Genomic DNA, 21,817 nt, shown 5'->3' on the forward strand with positions numbered 1-21,817 from the left:
TATATTATATATATTATATATATATATACCTATATATACATATATAATATATATATTATATATATATATAAATATACATACATACATACATATATATATATATACACATACATATATATATATATATATATATATATATAATATGCATTCGTTTAATCAGGTCTTCTTAGGTGACATGCTTCTAAGCTGATTCTAAAGTCATTACTCATTCCAAACTGAGACTTGTTATGCATGAAGTAATTACATATTATAAATGCATTCAACAGTTCTACTTAGGAAACTTGATCTTCGCTCTATGAGCAGATACACCAAACCTTGTCAATGTTTCCGAGATATATTAACACTTCACCATCATATTGTTATCACTTTTCTTCACTTAGTCTTACATGATCAGTCAGGTTAAATAGGGGAAGTGGATAATAAATGTCTTGTAGTGTCACACGTTGTACAGCATTAATGCAAGTATAGCATGCTTCAATTAATTAATCTCTAAACGATTCTATTTCTGTTTCCGCCCCTCAAACAAATATTTCATTTTTTTATATATTTACTTTGTGATCTTTTCCATCACTACTTCGTCAAATTATGTGAACAGATTATATTTCGCTGATGAGGTCAAAACAATGATGTGTGACATGCCTGGAGTTGTCTCCCATAATTATTTACAATATGAGAACGGTGTGAGTCATTTTGCAACATCGTTTCTTCCTCATCACGTAGATATTTTTTTGTTAGCTTCTTTAATGATTCACATACAAAATGGTGTAGAAATACAGCAAGAAGTGGCTGTCTGGTAAGAAACTTGCTTCCAAACTACATGGTACAAGCGTTCAGTCCCACTGTGTGGCAGCTTCAGCAAGTGTCTTCTATTGTAACTTCAGGCTGACCAAGCTTTGAGAGAGGATTTGATGGACAGAAATTGAAAGAAACCTGTTTATATATTTATATATATATATATATATTATATATATATATATATATATATATATATTTATATATATATATATATAATATATATATATATATGGTATGTACAAATATTGTATGTACAATATATAATATTATGTAGGGAATCGAACTTATCTGTGATTCTTGTAAATTTCTATAGCAATCTGTTCCTCTACACGATATGACAGTCACTTTGCTTCTTACTCGATTCTCAGAAATTTCACATGACTGTATCCCAAATTCTTCCATAACTTGATTAACAATTCACTATGAGCTCTATATGGACATGCACAAATTCTGTAGTTCAAGACTTTCATCAGAATTCCTTGAATCTCAATTACTTAAACCGTATATATATATAATATATATATATATATATATATATATATATACACCACAACGCACACACACCACACACACACACACACACACACACACACACACACACATATATATATATATATACATACATATATATAGTGAGAATTTACAAAATACAGCTGTATTAGTTTAACACTCGGGAAGTGAGAAAGTCTTTTATGTTTCAAGGCTATGCTCTTCGACGGAAAGGAACACAGAAATAAACAGGGAGAGAAAATAAAAAAGGTTTAGTGGCTAGTGATCAATCATGGTGAATGATGTTATCCAAGGAAAAGACAAAAGCTGATACAGCTTGGCACTAGTGATGTCGCAACTCATTTCTACAGCTGAGTGAACTGGAGTAACATGAAATAAAGTGCCTTGCTCAAGAACACAACACACAGCCTGGTCTTGGAATTGAACTTGCAATCTCATCATTGTGAGCCCAATGCTCTGACCACTGAGCCATGTGCTTCTCATTGTTTATTAATTATCACTATATTAAATACTAGCAGTATCGCCCGGTGTTGCTCAGGTTTGTAAGGGAAATAACTATATAAGCATTTTTAGAGAGTTATAGCCAAAAAATAGCAAAAAATGCATTTAAAATGGAAAAAAAATTATGGTATATTTTTTTTTAAATCGTTGACTCATCGTAGACATTTTTAGAGAGTTACTTCCCTTATATAATAGCGAAAAAAATGCATTAAAATGGAAAAAAATAATGGTAAATTATTTTTTAAATCGTAGACTCATCGTAGATGCGCGCTAATACCCAGAAGGGCTCGATATGAATCACGACTATAAGATACCCGGTTTTGGTTAAACTGCACCGCAAAATGCGGGAGTAGTTAGGAATCTAAATCATAGGAGACAGACACACAACTTCTCTTTTATATATAAAGATATTCATGATGATGATGATAATAATAATAATATTAATAATAATAATAATAATAATAATCATCATTTTAATGTTCACTTTAATCTTGTGCCAGATTTATTATCAAACAGTCCTTCATTTTTAAGACTGTATGGTGTAATATGAAAGTGTTTGACTGCTATTTCTAACATGTAAAGCAACCATGTAGACATTCATTTGTTGGTTCATAAATGCATGTGTTATATGTACATATGTGTGTATGCATAGGTATGTGATTATGTAGTTGTATGTGAGTGTTTATGTATAAGTGAGTGTATGTATAGATGTATGTGTATGTGTTGGAGTGTGTATAATTGTACGTGTATGTATAGGTGCGTATGAGCATAGGTATGTATATGTGTGCATGTGTATGCATGCATATAAGTTAATATGTGTGTAGATAAAGGTATGCGCATATATATTTATGAATATATAATTATAGCTTTGTGTATATGTTTTGACATAACTATATGCATGTATACAGATATGTGTACAAAAGTGTATGTATGCCCAGGTATGTATACATATGTGTGGGCAATATATGTAGGTATGTGTATTTGTGCATATATATATATATATATATATAGTTGTGCATATATATATATATATATATATATATATATATGTATGTATGTATGTATATATATCTATATATATATATATATATATATATATATATATAGATATATATATATATATGAATATATTATATAATATATATATATATGTATGTATGTATGTATATATATCTATATATATATATATATATATGAATATATTTATATATATATATATATATATATATATATATATATACATATATATACATATATATATACATAATATATATGCATATATATATGTATATATATATATGCATATATATATACATGTATGTATGTGTGTGCACATATATATATATATATGAACATATATATATATATATCAATATGTTTATGCATGTATGCTTTATTACTTTAAGAAAGGCCGTAAACAACACTGAGACAAAAATCAAGAGCTGGAATAAGATATGCAAAAGAAAATATTCCCCTAACTTTTTCGCATAAATATTGGTTATAGTGCTTTTGCTAAGTGCCAAAAGTTCCAGAGGAGAATTGCTGCTTTCGCCAGAAGAGATTTATTTGAGTTCGGTTTATCAGGGGAAGAAAGTGAGAAGAAGGAAGAAAGTGCAAGGAACTACGAAATGTTTTTAATGTGACTTCCAAGATTGATGATTGATGGGAAGGTACTTTTAAGTGGTCCTCAAAACTGCGTTTTTGCGCTGGCTCTGACGCTCAATGCACTTAGGGTTGCTCTATAGTTATTGGTAAATAGCAACAACTGGTCGGCTGCCCATTGCCCTTTTTGTCGTTTGTTTTTTACTTGTTTCGGTTATCAGATTTTGGCCATGCTGGAGCACCAAATTGAAGAGTTTCTAGTTGAATGAATTGACCCCAGTTTTTTTTTTTTTTAAGGCTGATGCTTATTCTGTCAGTCTCTTTTGCCAAACTGCTAAGTTATGAGAATGTAAACGAACCAATACCAGTTGTCAAGCAGTGATCACACACACACACACACACACATATATATGCTGCTGCCTGTTACATGCTGTTGCTTGATTAGGCTGGGGGTCATCCCAGGTCCTGGTCCCAGAGACGTCATCAAGCAATGAGCCAACCAGGTCCACCAGTGCTCTCTGTTGAGCTTCTACAGACCTTCCCAAATCATGTCCAGTCATCTCAAATGGAATCTGTCACGAGGCTTCTTCCATCCCGCAGCTGATGGGTCAAATGAGAGTAAAACCCTGGAAGAATGATCTAGAGGGAGACCAAGGGACTGTCCATAGTGCATATATGACAGGCTTCTTTTAGTTTCCATCTACTAAATCCACTCACATAACTTTGGTCAACCTGAAGCAATAGTAGAATATATTTGCCCAACGAGTCACACATTGGAACTGAACCCCAAACCATGTGATTAGGAAGCGATTTTCTAACCATATAACCATATCTGTGCTTATGTTCATAATTCTCACATTAATATTCAATATAGGAATAGGAGTAGCTGTGTGGTAAGTAGCTAGCTTACCAACCACATTGTTCCAGGTTCAGTCCCACTGTGTGTCACCTTGGGCAAGTGTCTTCTACTATAGCCTTGGTCTGACCAAAGCCTTGTGAGTGGATATGGTAGACGGAAACTGAAAGAAGCCCATTGTATATCTATATGTATGTGTGTGTATATGTTTGTGTGTCTATGTTTGTCCCCCAACATCGCTTGACAACCAATGCTGGTGTGTTTATGTCCCTGTAACTTAGCGGTTTGGCAAAAAGGAGACTGACAAAATAAGTACTAGGCTTACAAAGAATAAGTCCTGGGGTCAATTTGCTCGACTAAAGGCAGTGCTCCAGTATGGCCACAGTCAAATGACTGAAACAAGTAAAAGAGTAAAGAGTATTCTTTCTACTATAGGTAGAAAGTCTGAAGTTTTGTGACTAACCAGTTACATCAACACCAGTGCTCAATTGGTATTTATTTTATCAATTCTTGAAAAGATGAAAGACAAAGTCCACCTTGACAGCATTTGAACTCTGAACATGAAGCTGAAGCAAGAGGAAATGCTACCAAGTGCTCTGTGCAGCATGCTATTGGTTCAGAAGCATCTTATTTCCATGGAATATCTGCCTAAGAGATACAAAATGGAACGAGCTACAAGTTTCACTATATAATATACTAGCAGTATCACCCGGCGTTGCTCGGGTTTCTTTCGACCCTTTAGAATAAGAATTTTTGAAAAGTAAAAATTTTGCATCATGTAGCTAGTTATTCTCTTTAAGTGAACATTTTTCTGGTTGAAATACACCGAAAAATGGCGACACAGCAGTCAAAAAATCGTAAAAAAATAGGGATTTTCATAGAAAATAAGCACCTTTTTTATGTAAATAATTGTTGGTGATACCATGGTCCGATTTGAATTTTTTCTTCTACAGAAGGAAGAGCAAGCCTTTTTCTGTCATGCTTTCAATTTTGGTCAACTTGCGCCACAGGGTTTCGGAGGAGATAGTGTTAGTTGAAGACTGCCAAACCTGCCACACACAGACAACTTCAGCTTTATATATATAGTGATTAAACAGTAACACTATGACAGTTTGTAATGATTGAAAACAAATTAAGTAGAAGGAATTGGAATAGTTTCAAGTTGCATCTTAGGTCTTTCTAGACAGAACAGGTAGAAAAACTGAGAATGCCTAACATAGAATTGAGTGACATAGTTTCGAGTAGCGTCAGAAATCTTTCTGTCTGGGGGTTCAAAATCTCAGCTTTTTATAACATTACATGGAATTTCTAGAATGTTCAACCAAGTGTATTTGGCAAGAAGACACCCTCTCACTTGGTTGCATACCAGCCAATGTGATTGGTAGAGCCATGTTCATATAGACACTAATACATTTTATGGTGACACAATTTGTTTTTCATAAATGGGATTGACTGGCCTTGCCTCTTATTATTTGGTCCTGAGCCAGAGAACATGATTGTGGCTGTTCAAATCTCAGTAGGAGCCTCACTACAGATATTTTCAGCAGACTGGACTCCTGTTTAGGTGCTCAAGGTATCATGCATTGCTCATAATTTGTGCAAAAAACTAGGGTCATGGGTTAAAATAATGGATTAAGACTACAACCCATGTACTTGAAATAATATTTATTGCCCCTCTTTGATAAAAATAATTCCCTCTTTTTTATTTGTCGTGTGTTTTTTTTCTTTTTGTAATTAAATTAATAACTAATATAATTATTTGTTTCATCAGCCATCAGCTGTTCTGGTAATTTGGAAAACATAGAAAGTGATTTTTAGTTTTATTTTTGAATTTATAAACTGTCGAACGATTGAAAGATATATTTTGCCTAAACAAATTCATAATTACTGATGAACATTTTATTAAAAATATTGATTCTTATGATGTTGGCTTGGCTGTTTGTTTAAGAAGCTCACTTCCCAACCATGTCATTTTGAGTTCAATCCTACTGCATGGTACCCAGGGCAAGTGTATGTGTGTGTGTGCACACGCATGGTTGTGTTTGTGGGTGTGTGGCTGGGTGGTTAAGAGAGGCTTGCTTCCCAACCACATGGTCTCAGGTTCAATCACACAGTGTGACATCTCAGGAAGGGCTATAGTCCTCTACTATAGCCTCTGGTCAACCAAAGCCTTGAGAATGGATTTGGCAAATGGAAACTGAAAGAAGCCCATCATATGTATATGTGTGTGCCTGTATGTATCGCTTCGTCTTGACATCATGTATTAGTTGTAAATAAATATGGCTGTCATAAAAGCAATTTACTTTGCTTAGAAACAAGTGAGGTTTGGTGACAGTAAGGGCATCTGGCCCTAGAAAATCTGCCTGAACAATTTCCACATTACCCATGCAAGCATGGAAAAGTGGACATCAAATTGATGATGATATTTAGAATGACATTTTATGTCAAGACATTCCTACAGTTTTACTGGAAATGTTTAGTCAAATACAACCTGTTACTTTACCAGTTTAGTTTCTGAAGACATAATTAAGACTTGCCTGGTGAGGGTCCATTACTAGAAACCCAGCAGGAAAGATAAATTCAAGGTAAGGTGACTGGCTATGCTGTAATAGTGCATGGAGCTTAGAAATTCCGGTGTATCAGGTGTGTTTAAAAACCAGTTGAGGATGAAGCACACATCATCATCATCATTATCATCATTGACATTCACATCATCATCATCTTCATCCTAATAATTTTACACCCAGCATCCATACTGGCATGAGTTTATGGTTTCTGAGACACATATGGAAGTTACGGATATGATACAAGAAATGGGGAGGTCTTAACCCTCTAGCATTTGAACCAGTCACATCTGACCAAAATATCGTTTATATTCAAACTAGCCAGGTCTGTCTTCTCACACTTACCCTACAATGTCACTATGTAAACAATCAATTATATTATTGAAATCTTAAAGCTGTGAGAAAATGCATGATTACTTCAAAATATCATGAATAAACAAGGATTACATTTGGCCAGAGTAATCTGAATGATATTGGGTTAAGGTCTTGGGGTTCTGTGATCTAACAAATCGCAACTCACGTTTCAAGAAACCAGCCAACCTTTTCATCATCTGCCAATCCAACAAACTCTCATGTTATATAGATTTCATTCTCTCCATAATTCTATAAGAGAAGTCACTACTTTATCCACAGTTATACCAGTAGTATAATTGGGCAGTTTGAGCCCAGCAACCTTGGATGGCAGCCAAATCAGGAGGTGTAGAGCTCAACAGCTCCAAGTCTAAGGCCCTCACTGCTTGTGTAAGAGCCTGGGTAGATGCAACGACTAAGGGAGACAATCCTGACAGTAAAATCTTTCCCATATGGGCATAAGATAAGGTGGTGAGCTGGCAGAATTGATAGCACACTGGGCAAAGCACTAAGTAGCATTTCATCTATCTTTATGTACTGAGTTCAAATTCCATTGAGGTCGACTTTGCCTTTTAACTTTTCAGGGTCAATAGATTAAGTACCAGTTGAGGCCTAGGGTTGATTTAATCAAATTACCCATCCAGTGAATTTGCAAGGCTTGTGCCAAGATATGAAACCAATATAGGCATGAGACCAGAAATTTCATGGAGTTGTAGTAATTGATGGCAGCGATCCCCACCCCTAGTTGTTATTGGTGGTTATTTTTACCAACCCCAAAGGATGAAAAGACAAAGGCAAACTCAGAAGAATTTGAACTCGGAATGTAAAAATTGGAAGAATTGCTGTTCTACATTTTTCCTCACATTCTAACAACTCTGAGAGTTTGTCAGCTTAATTCTGACATTAGATCAAAATGAATGAGAACTTGAGGCCCACGGTCCCTATGAATCCTGGAGAGAGCTCCAAGTCACAATGGACTTCCAGCAACCCTCAGCAATAAAAAAAAAGGGAATATTCATTCATTCAGGATATTTTCTTATATATTCTGTTCTGTAAAGAAAGTAGTATGTTTTGAAGAAGATTTGGTTGCTGTTTCTAACAAGGCAACTAACCACTTTGAGAGCTTCCTCATTGGTTTGTCAACATATAAGTCACATCATTATGTCATGAGATATATCTGTGTATTTAAGATATGTCATAGTTTATGTGACTCATGTGTATTGCATCATCTAACACAAAATCCATGAAGTAAATGTAAATTTTTTAGATTCACTTTTTATTTATATTTTTTATATTCATTGCTTTAGTTTTTTTTCTTTTTTTTTTTTCTTTCTCTGAGAAATATTCTTGGAATCAGAACAACCAGTTTTTTTTTATTATTTTATTTTACCGGAATATCTATCGCTTGTTAATGATTGTTACAGAATTCGTCGAGTGAGTGAATAGTGCTAACAGTTAGCGGATGAGGTATAACTCTGGTGAGGATTGTGGAACCATAAAACAGAAGATACTATCTTAGATAAAATTTATATAAGATGATAAAATACCCCCATTTTTTTCTCTTCTTTTATTAGTACACAAACACACACACACACAAACACACACACATACACAAATACATACAGTCACCCACCCACATACGCACACATATATATATGCATGCGTGCACACATACACATACACTTTCATACTCACACTCACATGTTTTGAATAGTAAAATTTTTCTGATGTGTGAGATTCTGACTTGGCAATCAATAACAGCTACCATAACCAGAACGTATGTTTACATCACAGGTCACAGCAGATACCATCTAACGACAAGAGAATACAAATTTTATTGTAGCAGCCATGGATTTCGAGAGCTTTTATTATAAAGATTAAATGAAAAACAACACACACACACACACACACACACACACACATACACAAACATATAGACATATATTGCTTTATTTTCCTCCTTTCTAAAGGATTCGTTCAAGCAAGGAATATAAAATTCTTTAGCAATTTGTTTGTGTTTCCATATATGTAATGTCTTATTGCTTTGACAAGAGAACACCCACCACCACCTTCGCTACAGCCACCACCACCCTCTCACAAAATGCGATAATTTCTTTTATATACAAACCATGCGCAAGTCACCTATTTTGGCGCCCTAATGTTTTGCGTAAACGTCATAAACCGTATTACTTTCTAAATCGTTGCTTACCAATTGCCGTGGTTCCTACCAAAGTTCTTGTTCAGTCATTGGACTGTGGCCATGCTGGGGCACCACCTTGAGGAGTTTAGTTGAGCAAATCAACTCCAGTGTTTATCATTTAAGTCTGATGCTTATTTCATCATTCTCTTTTGCTGAACTGTTCAGTTACCGGGAGATAAACAAATCAACACTAGTTGTCAGTTGATGGTGTGGGAGACACACAAACATAAAAACACACACATAATGTATATACATTATATAATATATATACATATTTATATACATTAGTATATATACCTACTTATATACATTATAATATATATATACATATTTATGTATATTATATAGTATATTTACCTACTTATATACATTATATAACATATATACCTGCTTATATACATTATATATTATATATACATATTCATATACATTATATAATAAATACACCTATTTATATACATTATATAATATATATACATATTTATATACATTATATGATATATATACCTACTTATATACATTATATAATATATATACATATTTATATACATTATATAATATATACATATTTATATACATTATATAATATATACATATTTATATACATTGTATAGTGTATACACATATGTATGTATATGATGGGCTTCATTATATACTGTATATAAATATGTATGGACTTCCACACAGTTTCCTTTCACACAGTTTCCAGATCTATAATTCTTTCAGTTTGGGGCTATAGTAGAAGACACTTGTCCAAGGTGTTTCACAGTGAAACTGAACCTGAAGCCTTGTGGTTGCAAATGAAGCTTCTGTGTACATGCCCAGTACCATCTTATGGTATAGGCACACTAGGCAGTTGCCTAAGGGGCCTCACAGCTTTAGGGGCCCAACTGTGATCTATGAATGCTGCACTTTGCTGTCAATAAAGAAATATTATATGTTCAAGGGCACTGATTTTCTCAGGGCCCTACAGTGTTGCTAGGATGGCCCTGCCTACCTGAGCTTGCATCTTTAAACAAAAAAGGTACTACACACATACATACATGCACACATGCCCGTGTATTCATTTATTCTTTTATTCTCTTCCATGTTTCAGTCATTTGACTGTGGCCACGTTGGAGAACCAGCTTAAAGGGTTTTAGTTGAAGAAATCAACCCCATGACTTGTTCTTTGTAAGCCTAGTACTTATTCTACCAGCTTTTTTTGCCGAACCACTAAGTTATGGGGGACATAAACACACCAACATCGGCTGTCAAGCGATGGTGAAGGGACAAACAGACACAAAAACAAGCACAAATATATACATATACATATATATGTGATGGGCTTCTTTCAGTTTCCATCTACCAAATCCATTCACAAGGCTTTGGTCATCCCAAAGCTACAGTAGAAGACACTTGCCCAAGGTGCTACTCAGTAGGAGTGAACCCAGAACCATGTGGTCGGAAGGCAAGCTTCTTACCACTCTGCCACACCTTCACCTACGTATGTGCATAAAGCGTTTGAAAAATGGAGTTGGATAAGTAACTTCTGTAATATAACCTCAATGACAGCAGTTCTGTCATCAATAATGGTTTGGCATCATTTATGTCCTTTTACTGAGTTTCTTGTTAACACAGTTCTTGTTACTATGGATAGCAAGGAAAGATTATTTGACTTGCAGACAAAAAAAAAAAAAGCAACAAAAGACAGGAGAACAAAATGTAATAAAAAATCAACAAATAATAAAAATAATGAATAAATTCTGTTTGTGATAGCTTGTTGGGAAAATAATAAAGAAAGCAAGTCATTATAAGAGATATGCCAAGTTCTGTGGCAGCAAATGTCTCTTTGGATATTTGTATTAAACCCTGCGGCATTAGCAAATGACTTTGCAATGGGAAAATCAATTCTTTCCTTTTCATTATTGACCAATGTTCGTTATATTTATTAACTACAACCATAAATGGCCCTGTCTATGAAATAATTAAAAATGAAAACAGCTGAGGACTTACAGATAGGGGTTACCAGAGACTGGGTTTTGGGTTCTGAATTCAAAGTAGGGGTTTTTGTTGTTGTGGTTGTTTGTTGTTTTGTATCATCATGGTTATAATCATGCAAGCCTATCCAGGCATGGCCACCACATGTTTTATCATTTACTTGTTTCAGTAAGAGAGCTGCAGTCATGCTGGGGCACCGACTTTGAGTGTTTAGTCAAACAAATCAAGTGGCAAAAAGCCACTGGGAATAGCTAATTAATGAACAGGACAATACAGAAACAAACGTGACAGAACAAAACATACAAAACATCACAAAAAATGCCGTTCAGCCACAAAGCTGTGATGGCATGTGGTCATACAAATGGAAATGAAAATATCCTGTGGGACTGGATACAGAGCAGTGTGCAGTTGCTGCAGCAGAAACATATGTTGGCCAATGTTATATATGCTATAGAAAACATTTTAATAAAAAAGTTTTGGATGTGAATAAATCTCCACTCTCCTCTTGGTGTTCAAAGTATATATATATATATATATATATATATATATATCTATATATATATATAACTGGTACTTAATTTATCGACCCCGAGAGGATGAAAGGCAAAGTCGACCTCGGCGGAATTTGAACTCAGAACGTAACGACAGACGAAATACGGCAACGCATTTCGCCCGGCGCGCTAACATTTCTGCCAGATCGCCGCCTATTATACATATGTATGTGTGTGTGTGTGTGTGTGTGTGTGTGTATGTGTGTGTGTGTGTGTGTGTGTGTATGTGTGTGTGTATATATATAATTATAATTTAGGGTAGCTAAGAGATACTACCACGCTGGAAAGAGCATCCAAAACCTGACTCTAAAACCATATTAAATGTTCAATTAATCTGGTTGTAGTGGCAGCTTTTGGCTGCTATGTCCAGCACGGTGGTATATCTTAGATACCCTTATTTTTTTTTTAATAATAATTATTACACCTTTGAAGGTTTTTATTCCCATGCTGGCCACCTGATAAGATCGATATTTAAATTAACGATCTCACCCTTATTTATATATATATATATATATATAATCATGTTGATAATATTTGTATTAATCTGTTTGAAGCTAGGTCTCTCTTTGCTATTAATCTGAGTTTATCATTAACCTAAGTCCTTCATTCAGAACTGTGATAGAGGGATAGAGGGGAAAACCTAAGCTCTGAACAAATTAACATATGTAAACTATTCAACATGTAGAGACTAATTTCTTCTCCCACGTCAATAAATTCAGACAGAAATGTGTGTGTGTGTTTCTGTGTGTGCATGTGTTTGTGTATGTGTGTGCATGTACATATGCACATATATGTGCATGTATAGTTATATGCACATATATGTTCTTATATATATATATATATATATACACACACATATGTATATGGACAAGTACATGCATATAAACACATATACATATTTGTAAACATATGTGTAGACATATGGATACATACACACACATATATATACATGTGTATATGTATAAACATCCATGCATATACATTAACATATATATTGATATATATATATGTGTGTGTGTATACATATATACATACATATGTATTTCCCTCTTCTCTCTGTTTCTCTCTCTGTACATATATAGATATAGATATAGATTTAGATATAGATATATATATATATATGTATACATGCATACATATATACATACATATGTGTGTTTGTGTATGTGTGTAAATACATATACAGTATGTAAAAATTACATACAGATATTTACATGTATATATACACATGCACACACACTTACATGCATGCATCCACACATGCACACATAAATACACACACATGCACACACACACAAAGTAATTTTATCAGACTTTTTCTCGTGATGTTTACTTAATTCTTTCTGATTGCTTCTTAAAATTATTGCCTGACCATCCGGCTCTAACTCTTTGATATTGTTGCGACGATATTTGTTTTATGTCTACACTTCAACAATAATTCTGGCTTTTTTTCTCGAGTAATTTATACTCTTGCATGAGAATAGGACATTTTTCTGCCAAGAAAAGTTCACAAATTTTGGCATCTCCAATATAAGCATTGGCAGGCTTGATGATGGACCATTTATTTCAAAGTTATTTTTGGCCTTTCTCAGTTGAAATATTCTTTGATAAAGCAAATATGATGAAAAGCACAGTCATGGCCATGCGGTTAAGAAGTTTGTTGCACACCCACAGGGTTTTGGGTTCAGTCCCACTCTGTGGGACTTCGTTCAAGCATCTTCTTATTTCTTTATTGCCCACAAGGGGCTAAACATAGAGGAGACAAACAAGGACAGACAAAGGGATTAAGTCGATTATATCGACCCCAGTACATAACTGGTACTTAGTTTATCGACCCTGAAAGGATGAAACACAAAGCCGACCTCGGCGAAATTTGAACTTAGAACATAGTGGCAGATGAAATACCGCTAAGCATTTTGCCCGACGTGCTAACATTTCTGCCAGCTCTCTGCCCTTCATTCAAGTGTCTTCTGCCATAGGCCTGGATCAATTAATAGTGTTTGAGTGATTATACTTAGAGAAACTGTACAAAGCCTCTCGTTCATACACGTATGAACTGATTATGTGAAGCTGGTGAAGCTGAATGTGCAACACAACATTTGATCCCTATAAAACCAATAAAATCATTTGATCCTTCTAAAACCTATAAAATCACCTGTACAGGTTATTCAGCAAGAAATTGCAGAACCCTTTTTCTCAGACTCCAGAGGCAAGCATGTTTTTACATGAGTTTAGAATCAACAGCCATCTTACAGCCAGGAATAAGGTATCCTTGGTGGTCATTTTGACATCTCCCTAGGAAGAGGAAGATTCTAATCTGACATCTGCAGGGGGGGGGGGTGAAACCTGCTGTACTCTTTCCCCACAACTTTCTCTCACTCTTTCTTCCTGTTTTCAAAGGGCCAGCCTTGTCACACATTGTGTCATGTTGAATCTCCCCCGAGAACTACGTTAAGGGTACACGTGTCTGTGGAGTGCTCAGCCACTTGCACGTTAATAAATGAGCTGCGACGTCACTGGTGTCAAGCTGTATCGGCCTTTGCCTTTCCCTTGGATAACACTGGTGGTGTGGAGAGGGGGAGGCTGGTATACATGGGCAACTACTGGTCTTCCATAAACAACCTTGCCCAGACTGGTGCTTCGGAGGGTAACTTTCTAGGTGCAATTCCATGGTCATTCATGACCGAAGGAGGTCACACAATGTATGTATGTATGCATGTACAGAGTTATATGTTTTATGTAGGTATTCTCATGCATATAGTTACATATCTAGACATGCTCATACATCATTAAATGGTAAGCTTCTGGAAAGTTTTACAGATTTTTCACAGTTCCAGTGAGGGATTGGATCTGTAGTTTTTGAATTAGCTTTCTCCTTTCTGATTTTGAGAAGCCTAATTTCTCAAGATTGGTATTTAGGCAGTGTGTTACATATGCCAGAGCCCCAATAATTACAGGTATAAACCTGAACTAGTAATCTGGGTAGAGTAACTGCAGATTTCTCAATAGGTCAGCGTAGTTATTCTCTTTTTCATTGATCTTCAGCTTTATGTTAACATAGGTGTAGGAGTGGCTGTGTGGTAAGTAGCTTCGATACCAACCACATGGTTATGGTTCAGTCCCACTGCATGGTACCTTGAGCAAGTGTCTTCTATTATAGCCTCGGGCCGAACAAAGCCTTGTGAGTGGATTTGGTAGACGGAAACTGAAGGAAGCCCATTGTTTATATGTGTGTGTATATGTTTGTGTGTCTGTGTTTGTCCCCCCACCACCACCACCACCACCAACATCGCTTGACAGCCAATGCTGGAGTGTTTACATCCCCTAAACTTAGCAGTTCAGCAAAATAGACCAATAGAATAGGTACTAGGCTTACAAAGAATAAGTCCTGGGGTCGATTTGCTCGACTCACGGTGGTGCTCCAGCATGGCCACAGCCACATGACTGAAACAAGTAAGAGAGTATAAGAGTATATGTATGTATGTAGGTACGTAGGTAGGTAGGTAGGCAGGTAGGTAGGTAGATAGGTAAGTAAAAAAGAGTTTTGTTTTAGCATCTAAAACTTGACCATTATATCATCCACGATAATCATTCTTGATTCTCAGATGACCATTCAATTTTATTCAGCCATTCCTCATTAAAATACCCTAATTAGTAAAAGATTATTTCCAGATTTTTCTTCCTGCCATCACTTTGAGGTAATTGTTCTGGTATCTTCAGCGCTAACCAAAGTTATAATATTGTCATTAAATCTACTTGCAGAATATTCAACCAAACCCTTCCCCACCCCCAACACACACACACACACACACACACACACACACATACACACACACACACACACACAAATTCACAAGTTCACACAGAAACGTATGCATGCCTACACAACTCACATACACATAGACACACCAAGCAGAGAAGAATCATTTACTACTTAGCAACAGTTTCACTTGAAAATTTTGGCACTATCCTTAGCATTTTAATGATTCTAACATACACACACATATACATATATACATACATACTTCATGTGTGTCTGTGCGTGTGCGTGTGTGTGTGTGTATGTGTACATATATATATATATATATATATATATATATATATATATAAATATATATACACATATGTACACATACACACATACATATATACATATAGATATGTACATATATATATATATATGTATGTATGTATGTAAGTATGTATGTATGTATTATGTATGTATATGGTATGTATGTATGTATGTAAATGTGTGTGTATGTATATATATGTGTATGTATGTATGTATGTATGTATATATATGTGTATCTTTGTATGTATGTACGTATGTATGTATGTGTGTGTGTATCTCTTTCTGGCAATTATTGGACAACTATTTCACATTCTAGTTTCATAGATCTTTCCTTATATCTTTCTCTCTAACAAAGTCTCCCACTCTCTCTCTCTCTTTCTCTCTCTTTCTGTCTTTTGTCTCTCTCTCTCTCTTTCTGTCTTTTGTCATTCTCTCTCTCTTTCTCATTCTCTCACTCAATTCACTGACCTCTCTCTCTCTCTTCTTCCTTACTCTCTGTCATCCCTTTTATTGCCATCATTAATTTGTTTCTTTTACTTCTTTCTCTTCTCTTTTCCTTTCCTTATTACCTTCGCAAAGGAAAGAGGTCATGTTTTCATCAGCATTGGTTTGTCTGTCTGTCCGTCTGTGGGCAAAATAACTCAAAAAGTTGCAAACGGTATTTGATGAAAGATGCTGGAAAAGTTGGTAATGACACAAGGAACAAATGATGAAATTTTGGTAGTGATTCGGGAATTCTTATGGATTCTTGAAGGATTTTCCATTTGTTATATTTACTTTACATGAAGTATTACAATGTTACATTCTTTGATTATCTCCCTTGAAAACACATCGTTTCCACGTAACCTATGGTGGCGTTGCTGTTTAAAGACAGTGTTGATGATGACGATGGTCGAGATAAGTATGGGAGGAGGATAAAATAGTATCGGTGGTTATAATGGCGACAGGAGTGGTGTGATATGTGATGCTGAGGTGATGGTGGTATGGCAGAATCGTTAGCACGCCGGGCGAAATGCTTTGCGGTATTTCGTCTGCCACTACATTCTGAGTTCAAATTCCACCGAGGTCGACTTTGCCTTTCATCCTTTCGGGGTTGATAAATTAAGTACCAGTTATGCACTGGGATCGATATAATCGACTTAATCCCTTTGTCTGTCCTTGTTTGTCCTCCCTGTGTTTAGCCCCTTGTGGGTAATAAAGAAATAGGTATTTCGTCTGCTGCTACGTTCGGAGTTCAAATTCCGCCGAGGTCGACTTTGCCTTTCATCCTTTCGGGGTCGATAAATTAAGTACCAGTTATGCACTGGGGTCGATATAATCGACTTAATCCCTTTGTCTGTCCTTGTTTGTCCCCTCTATGTTTAGCTCCTTGTGGGCAATAAAGAAATAGGTAATAGTGGTATTGATGATAGTGTTAGCTGTGTGATGGTGGTATTTCAGTGGTTATACTGGTTGTGATGGGGAAAGTGACTGTCAAGGTAACCATCATGATGACATTGACGGTGGTGTATGTGGTTGAGGAGGAAGCAATGACAATGTTGCTGATGATGATGTTGGTGGTTGTGAACTGCTTCAGATGATTCCTGTTTTTAAAAGGGATTTTTTTTCTTAAAATCATAAGGCTGTGTAATTTTTTTTTTTTACCCCCGCCAAGGAGTTATGATTTTGCCAGCGTTGGTTTGGGAAATTGGGTGATTTTCAGCATGCATGTATTGGGTGGAAATGAGCTGCTTGGCGGAGGTCTGCGCTCTCCGAGTGCTTTTCTAGTTCTTCATTTTTTCTATTCCTTCACATCCTTCTTTGTTCCCTCTTCTTTATTTTTCTTGTTGCTTTTGTCACAGTGGCATTCACCCTGGAGGGGTTAAACCAGCTCCTATTGAGTTCACCATGTCACAGGTGAGTTCACAGGATTTTCAAGGGATGATTAAAGTCCACAAAAACAGTTCCTACCTGTATTTGTAAGACACCATACATGACCAGTGGCAGGTCATCCTCATGTTAAACCTTCTCACCGCAGAATACCTGAAGACATGATCCAATGCCACTAGGAAGCCATCAGATTCTACAGCAGACACTACCTGGAATTCTCCATTCCTTTACAGTTAGCCGGCTTGTGGCCCTAGCACTGCCAGTGTCAAACCTGTCTACCTTGGGTGACCCTACCAGAGACTCAAAATCCCAATGGTATAACTCTGACATTCACTCATTTAACTTCCCATCACAATGAGGTCTAGGGTTGGATTTTGAAGAAGGTTCCCTATTTTTCCCCTCACTCCCACACCAGTGAACCTGATTCTGTTATTTGTTTCCTTTAAGCTATTGCAGAAGAGGGGACCAACAACTGCAGGGAAGACATGCACAGGGAGGAGAGTTCCAGTGGAAGGATGATCAGGAGATGAAGGATTAGGAATAGTAGTTAGGGCTAGGATTTGGATTTCGCAGACAACTTGGCATTACTAGGTTCCATCAGAGATACGCTGCAGGCCATGACAGACTATGTAATTTGGGAGCAGAAGCAGGTCTGGGGATTAGTGCTGAAAAGACCAAAGTCATGTCCATTGGTGGAACCCAAGCCCAACTTGTTAATCTCAGACAAGACAAACTTGTGTACATCAATAAAGTTACATATTTTGGAAGCTGTATTTTCATCGAGGTCTAAGGTGGTCTAAGGAAGAAAACTTCTTAACATGCAGCCACATCTATACCTATATATACATATACATATATATATATATATATATATATATATATATATATATATATATATATCGTGTATATATATATATATATATATATATAGAGAGAGAGAGAGAGAGAGAGAGAGAGACCAGACAGACAGACAGCGCGGCAGGCAGACAGACAGACAGACAGAGACAGAGAGATTACTAGTAACTAGTAATTTAGTGGATGGATGGATGGACAGACGGATGTCCAATGGATTTCTATGCACAGTTTGTGTTTTGTGTTCACCAAATTCATTTGCAGAACTTTGGTTGGTCCAGGGCTACAGTAGAAGATACACTTATGCAAGGTGCCACTCAGTGGGGCTGAACCCAAAACCACATGATTGGGAACAAGAGCTTCTTAACTATAGAGCAATGCCAGCTCAATTTTGTCTTTCTTCCATTGTTTTGTTTTCTGTCTTTTCTGAATACTATATAACAAGCTCCTTGACCGATTCCATATATGCTGATATCTACCAAAATAATTACCGTTTCTTCTTTTGTCTCTCCTTTCAGTTACCACGATACAAAACATGCCAATATCCTTAATTCGTTATGGATGATATCTATAACATTCCTATCTATTGGATATGGTGATATTGTGCCAAACACATATTGTGGACGGACTATAGCAATAGCAACAGGGGTTATGGTGAGTACGATTTACTTTATCTCTACATGTCACTTCTGATACAAAGTAATAAACAACAAGAATTGCGATTTTTATTCTTTTTTTTTTCATTTATTTTCTTACTTTTATTTTGTTTTTGTTTTTCGTTTTCTTTTCTTTTGCTATATATAGAATTAAGATATCTTTGTTATAATGTATCTTGTTATGTTATATAATTAAGAAAGAACATTGACATACAGGAATTATTATACAATATGTGTCTTATATAATATACTTCTAGAGAGAGAGAGAGAGAGAACCTTATATCATGTTATATCCTACAAGTGTAGCATATCTCAGCTTGACTCATGGTTAATTGTGGGCTGATGCTTTCTCTCTGTGATGTCTGTACATATATGTGGCCTGTGTGTACGTGTATATACTGTATATGTGTGCATGTGTACATGCATGCTTTGCACACATACATATGTATATATTTACATACACACACATAAATGTGCATATATATATATATATTTATATATATAATATATATATATATATATATATATATACATTTATTATTCTATAAAACAAGAATATTATTGATAGTGACACTTCAAAGTTTCAGTCAGATAAGCCTTCATCAGACTGTGACGCATTGAAGTTAATCTTGGTTCTACATAGTCTTTGTTGGGTTAAAATCTTCCTTGGGTTTGAGTGGAGCAGTAAATTAGGTTGTAAGTTGGCTTGTGATAGAAAGGTGTCATGGAGAAATTTTTATTGATTAAATTTCCAATTGTGTTATTGTATAAAACTTGTTCATCATTGGAGGTCTTTGTAAGCAGGTATGTTTAGGCGTGTCTCCTTCAAGTCATAGGATTGTTTTCCAGTGATTCACAAAAACGAATTGGGTAGGTCTTGGATGTGCCAGTAGTCTTAATTATTTGGGGTTTTGTTGTATTTATTCCTTTCCTTTGAAAATATAAATCTCAAAGGTTCAAGGTCTAGTCCATTACTTATAAACTTAACAATTATGTGTGTCAACATTTTTTTAATGGAATTTTTTAGGGGTTCACAAAAGAATGTAAGTAAGTGGTATGTTTTGTTTGGTCAGTTTCTTTGCTTCTTGTTATTTAGGGTATTTCCTGTTTGTATTTGGGAGGTGTGGGTTATTAGTCTTGTCTGTCACGGTGCTTTTAGTATAGAAATTTGTTTATCAAGAGGATGTGGGTAAGTGTAAGAATTGTTGGTCAATATATTTCTCTCTTGGAGTTTTTTGTTCTATAAGCAATTTCATTAAAATGTAGGAATTTTAACCTTTGTGTTTTATGGAGGCAAAGTTTGTTCAATGTGTTTATAAATATTTCTTCAATTCTGTTTCAAACATGGGTATTTTATAATATATTATTTTAGGCCTATGTATATGTGAAAATTGGGCATTATAAAAGCTGTGTATATAAAAATGGGAATAAAATTTAATTTCAAAAATTGATTTATATAAAGCCAAGATTAACTTCAATACATGCAATCCGGCAATGGCTTAGCTGGCCAAATCTTCAAAGTCATTGTCAATAATATTTTGGTTTAAGAAAAACTAATTTGTTTCTTTAAATAAGTATAGAGTTACTCATCAGAATAATGTACAATTGTTTTTATTATAGCTGAGCATATATACATATATACATACATGTATACATATATACACATATACATATATATATACACACACATATATACAGGTATATATATTTATGTGTGTGTATATTGTGTGTATGTGTGTGCACACGTACATAGACACACACATACATATAATGCCTAAAAAAATCTTAACATATGTGGGTGTATGTATATACATCCATGCATGTATATGTTTATATATGTGTGTATGCATGAGTGTGTGTGTACATCTATATACATATATATGAATACACACACACACATATATGGCACATGTATTTACATATATAATATATGTATATATATTGTATATATATGTATATATATGTATATGTTATATATATATTATATATATATATATATATATATATATATATGAAGAGTGGAATTTATGGTATTATCTTCAATTCCTTAGTTACATGTGTTTCATCACTACATGGTTCAAAAGTAATACATTTAAACCTTTGCCTGATAAGACACATATAGCTTACTTATACTTTGTTGTAATATTACAATTTCACAGTATTCATATTTATGTTGATGATATAAATATTCCATGTGTGGTGTTGAAACACACATAACTAAAGAATCCAATATAATATCACAAACTCTGCAGCTTATGCTATATTCTGTAATTAATTTATCAGCCCTGGAATCTGAGTTCGTATGGATGGTTTCTACACACATACACTTTCGTAGCCAGTATTCAGAAGAATGCTGAATGATGTACAACATTGGATTTATAATCACTAATCATCTCTTATCTGCTATACATGCAAATATGTACATACGTAGGTACATACATACATACATACATACATA

General features: G+C 35.0%; 2 protein-coding genes across 2 annotated transcripts in view; both read left to right on the top strand.

Annotated features, from left to right (window-relative positions):
* LOC118765568 (flocculation protein FLO11-like) overlaps nt 1-10,511 on the top strand; it is a 107,801-nt gene extending 97,290 nt beyond the window's left edge. Inside the window, exon 4 of the mRNA XM_036507776.1 lies at nt 10,476-10,511. Within this exon, the coding sequence (XP_036363669.1) occupies nt 10,476-10,511 (36 nt within the window). The remainder of the gene's footprint in view (nt 1-10,475) is intronic.
* Nucleotides 10,512-17,869: 7,358 nt separating this feature from the next.
* LOC115217920 (small conductance calcium-activated potassium channel protein 2-like) overlaps nt 17,870-21,817 on the top strand; it is a 196,857-nt gene continuing 192,909 nt past the window's right edge. Inside the window, exons 1-2 of the mRNA XM_036507777.1 lie at nt 17,870-17,940; nt 19,222-19,357. Of these exons, the coding sequence (XP_036363670.1) occupies nt 17,870-17,940; nt 19,222-19,357 (207 nt within the window). The remainder of the gene's footprint in view (nt 17,941-19,221; nt 19,358-21,817) is intronic.

This window comes from Octopus sinensis, linkage group LG12 (assembly GCF_006345805.1).
Source record: "Octopus sinensis linkage group LG12, ASM634580v1, whole genome shotgun sequence".
In the NCBI taxonomy this organism is placed as follows: domain Eukaryota; kingdom Metazoa; phylum Mollusca; class Cephalopoda; order Octopoda; family Octopodidae; genus Octopus; species Octopus sinensis.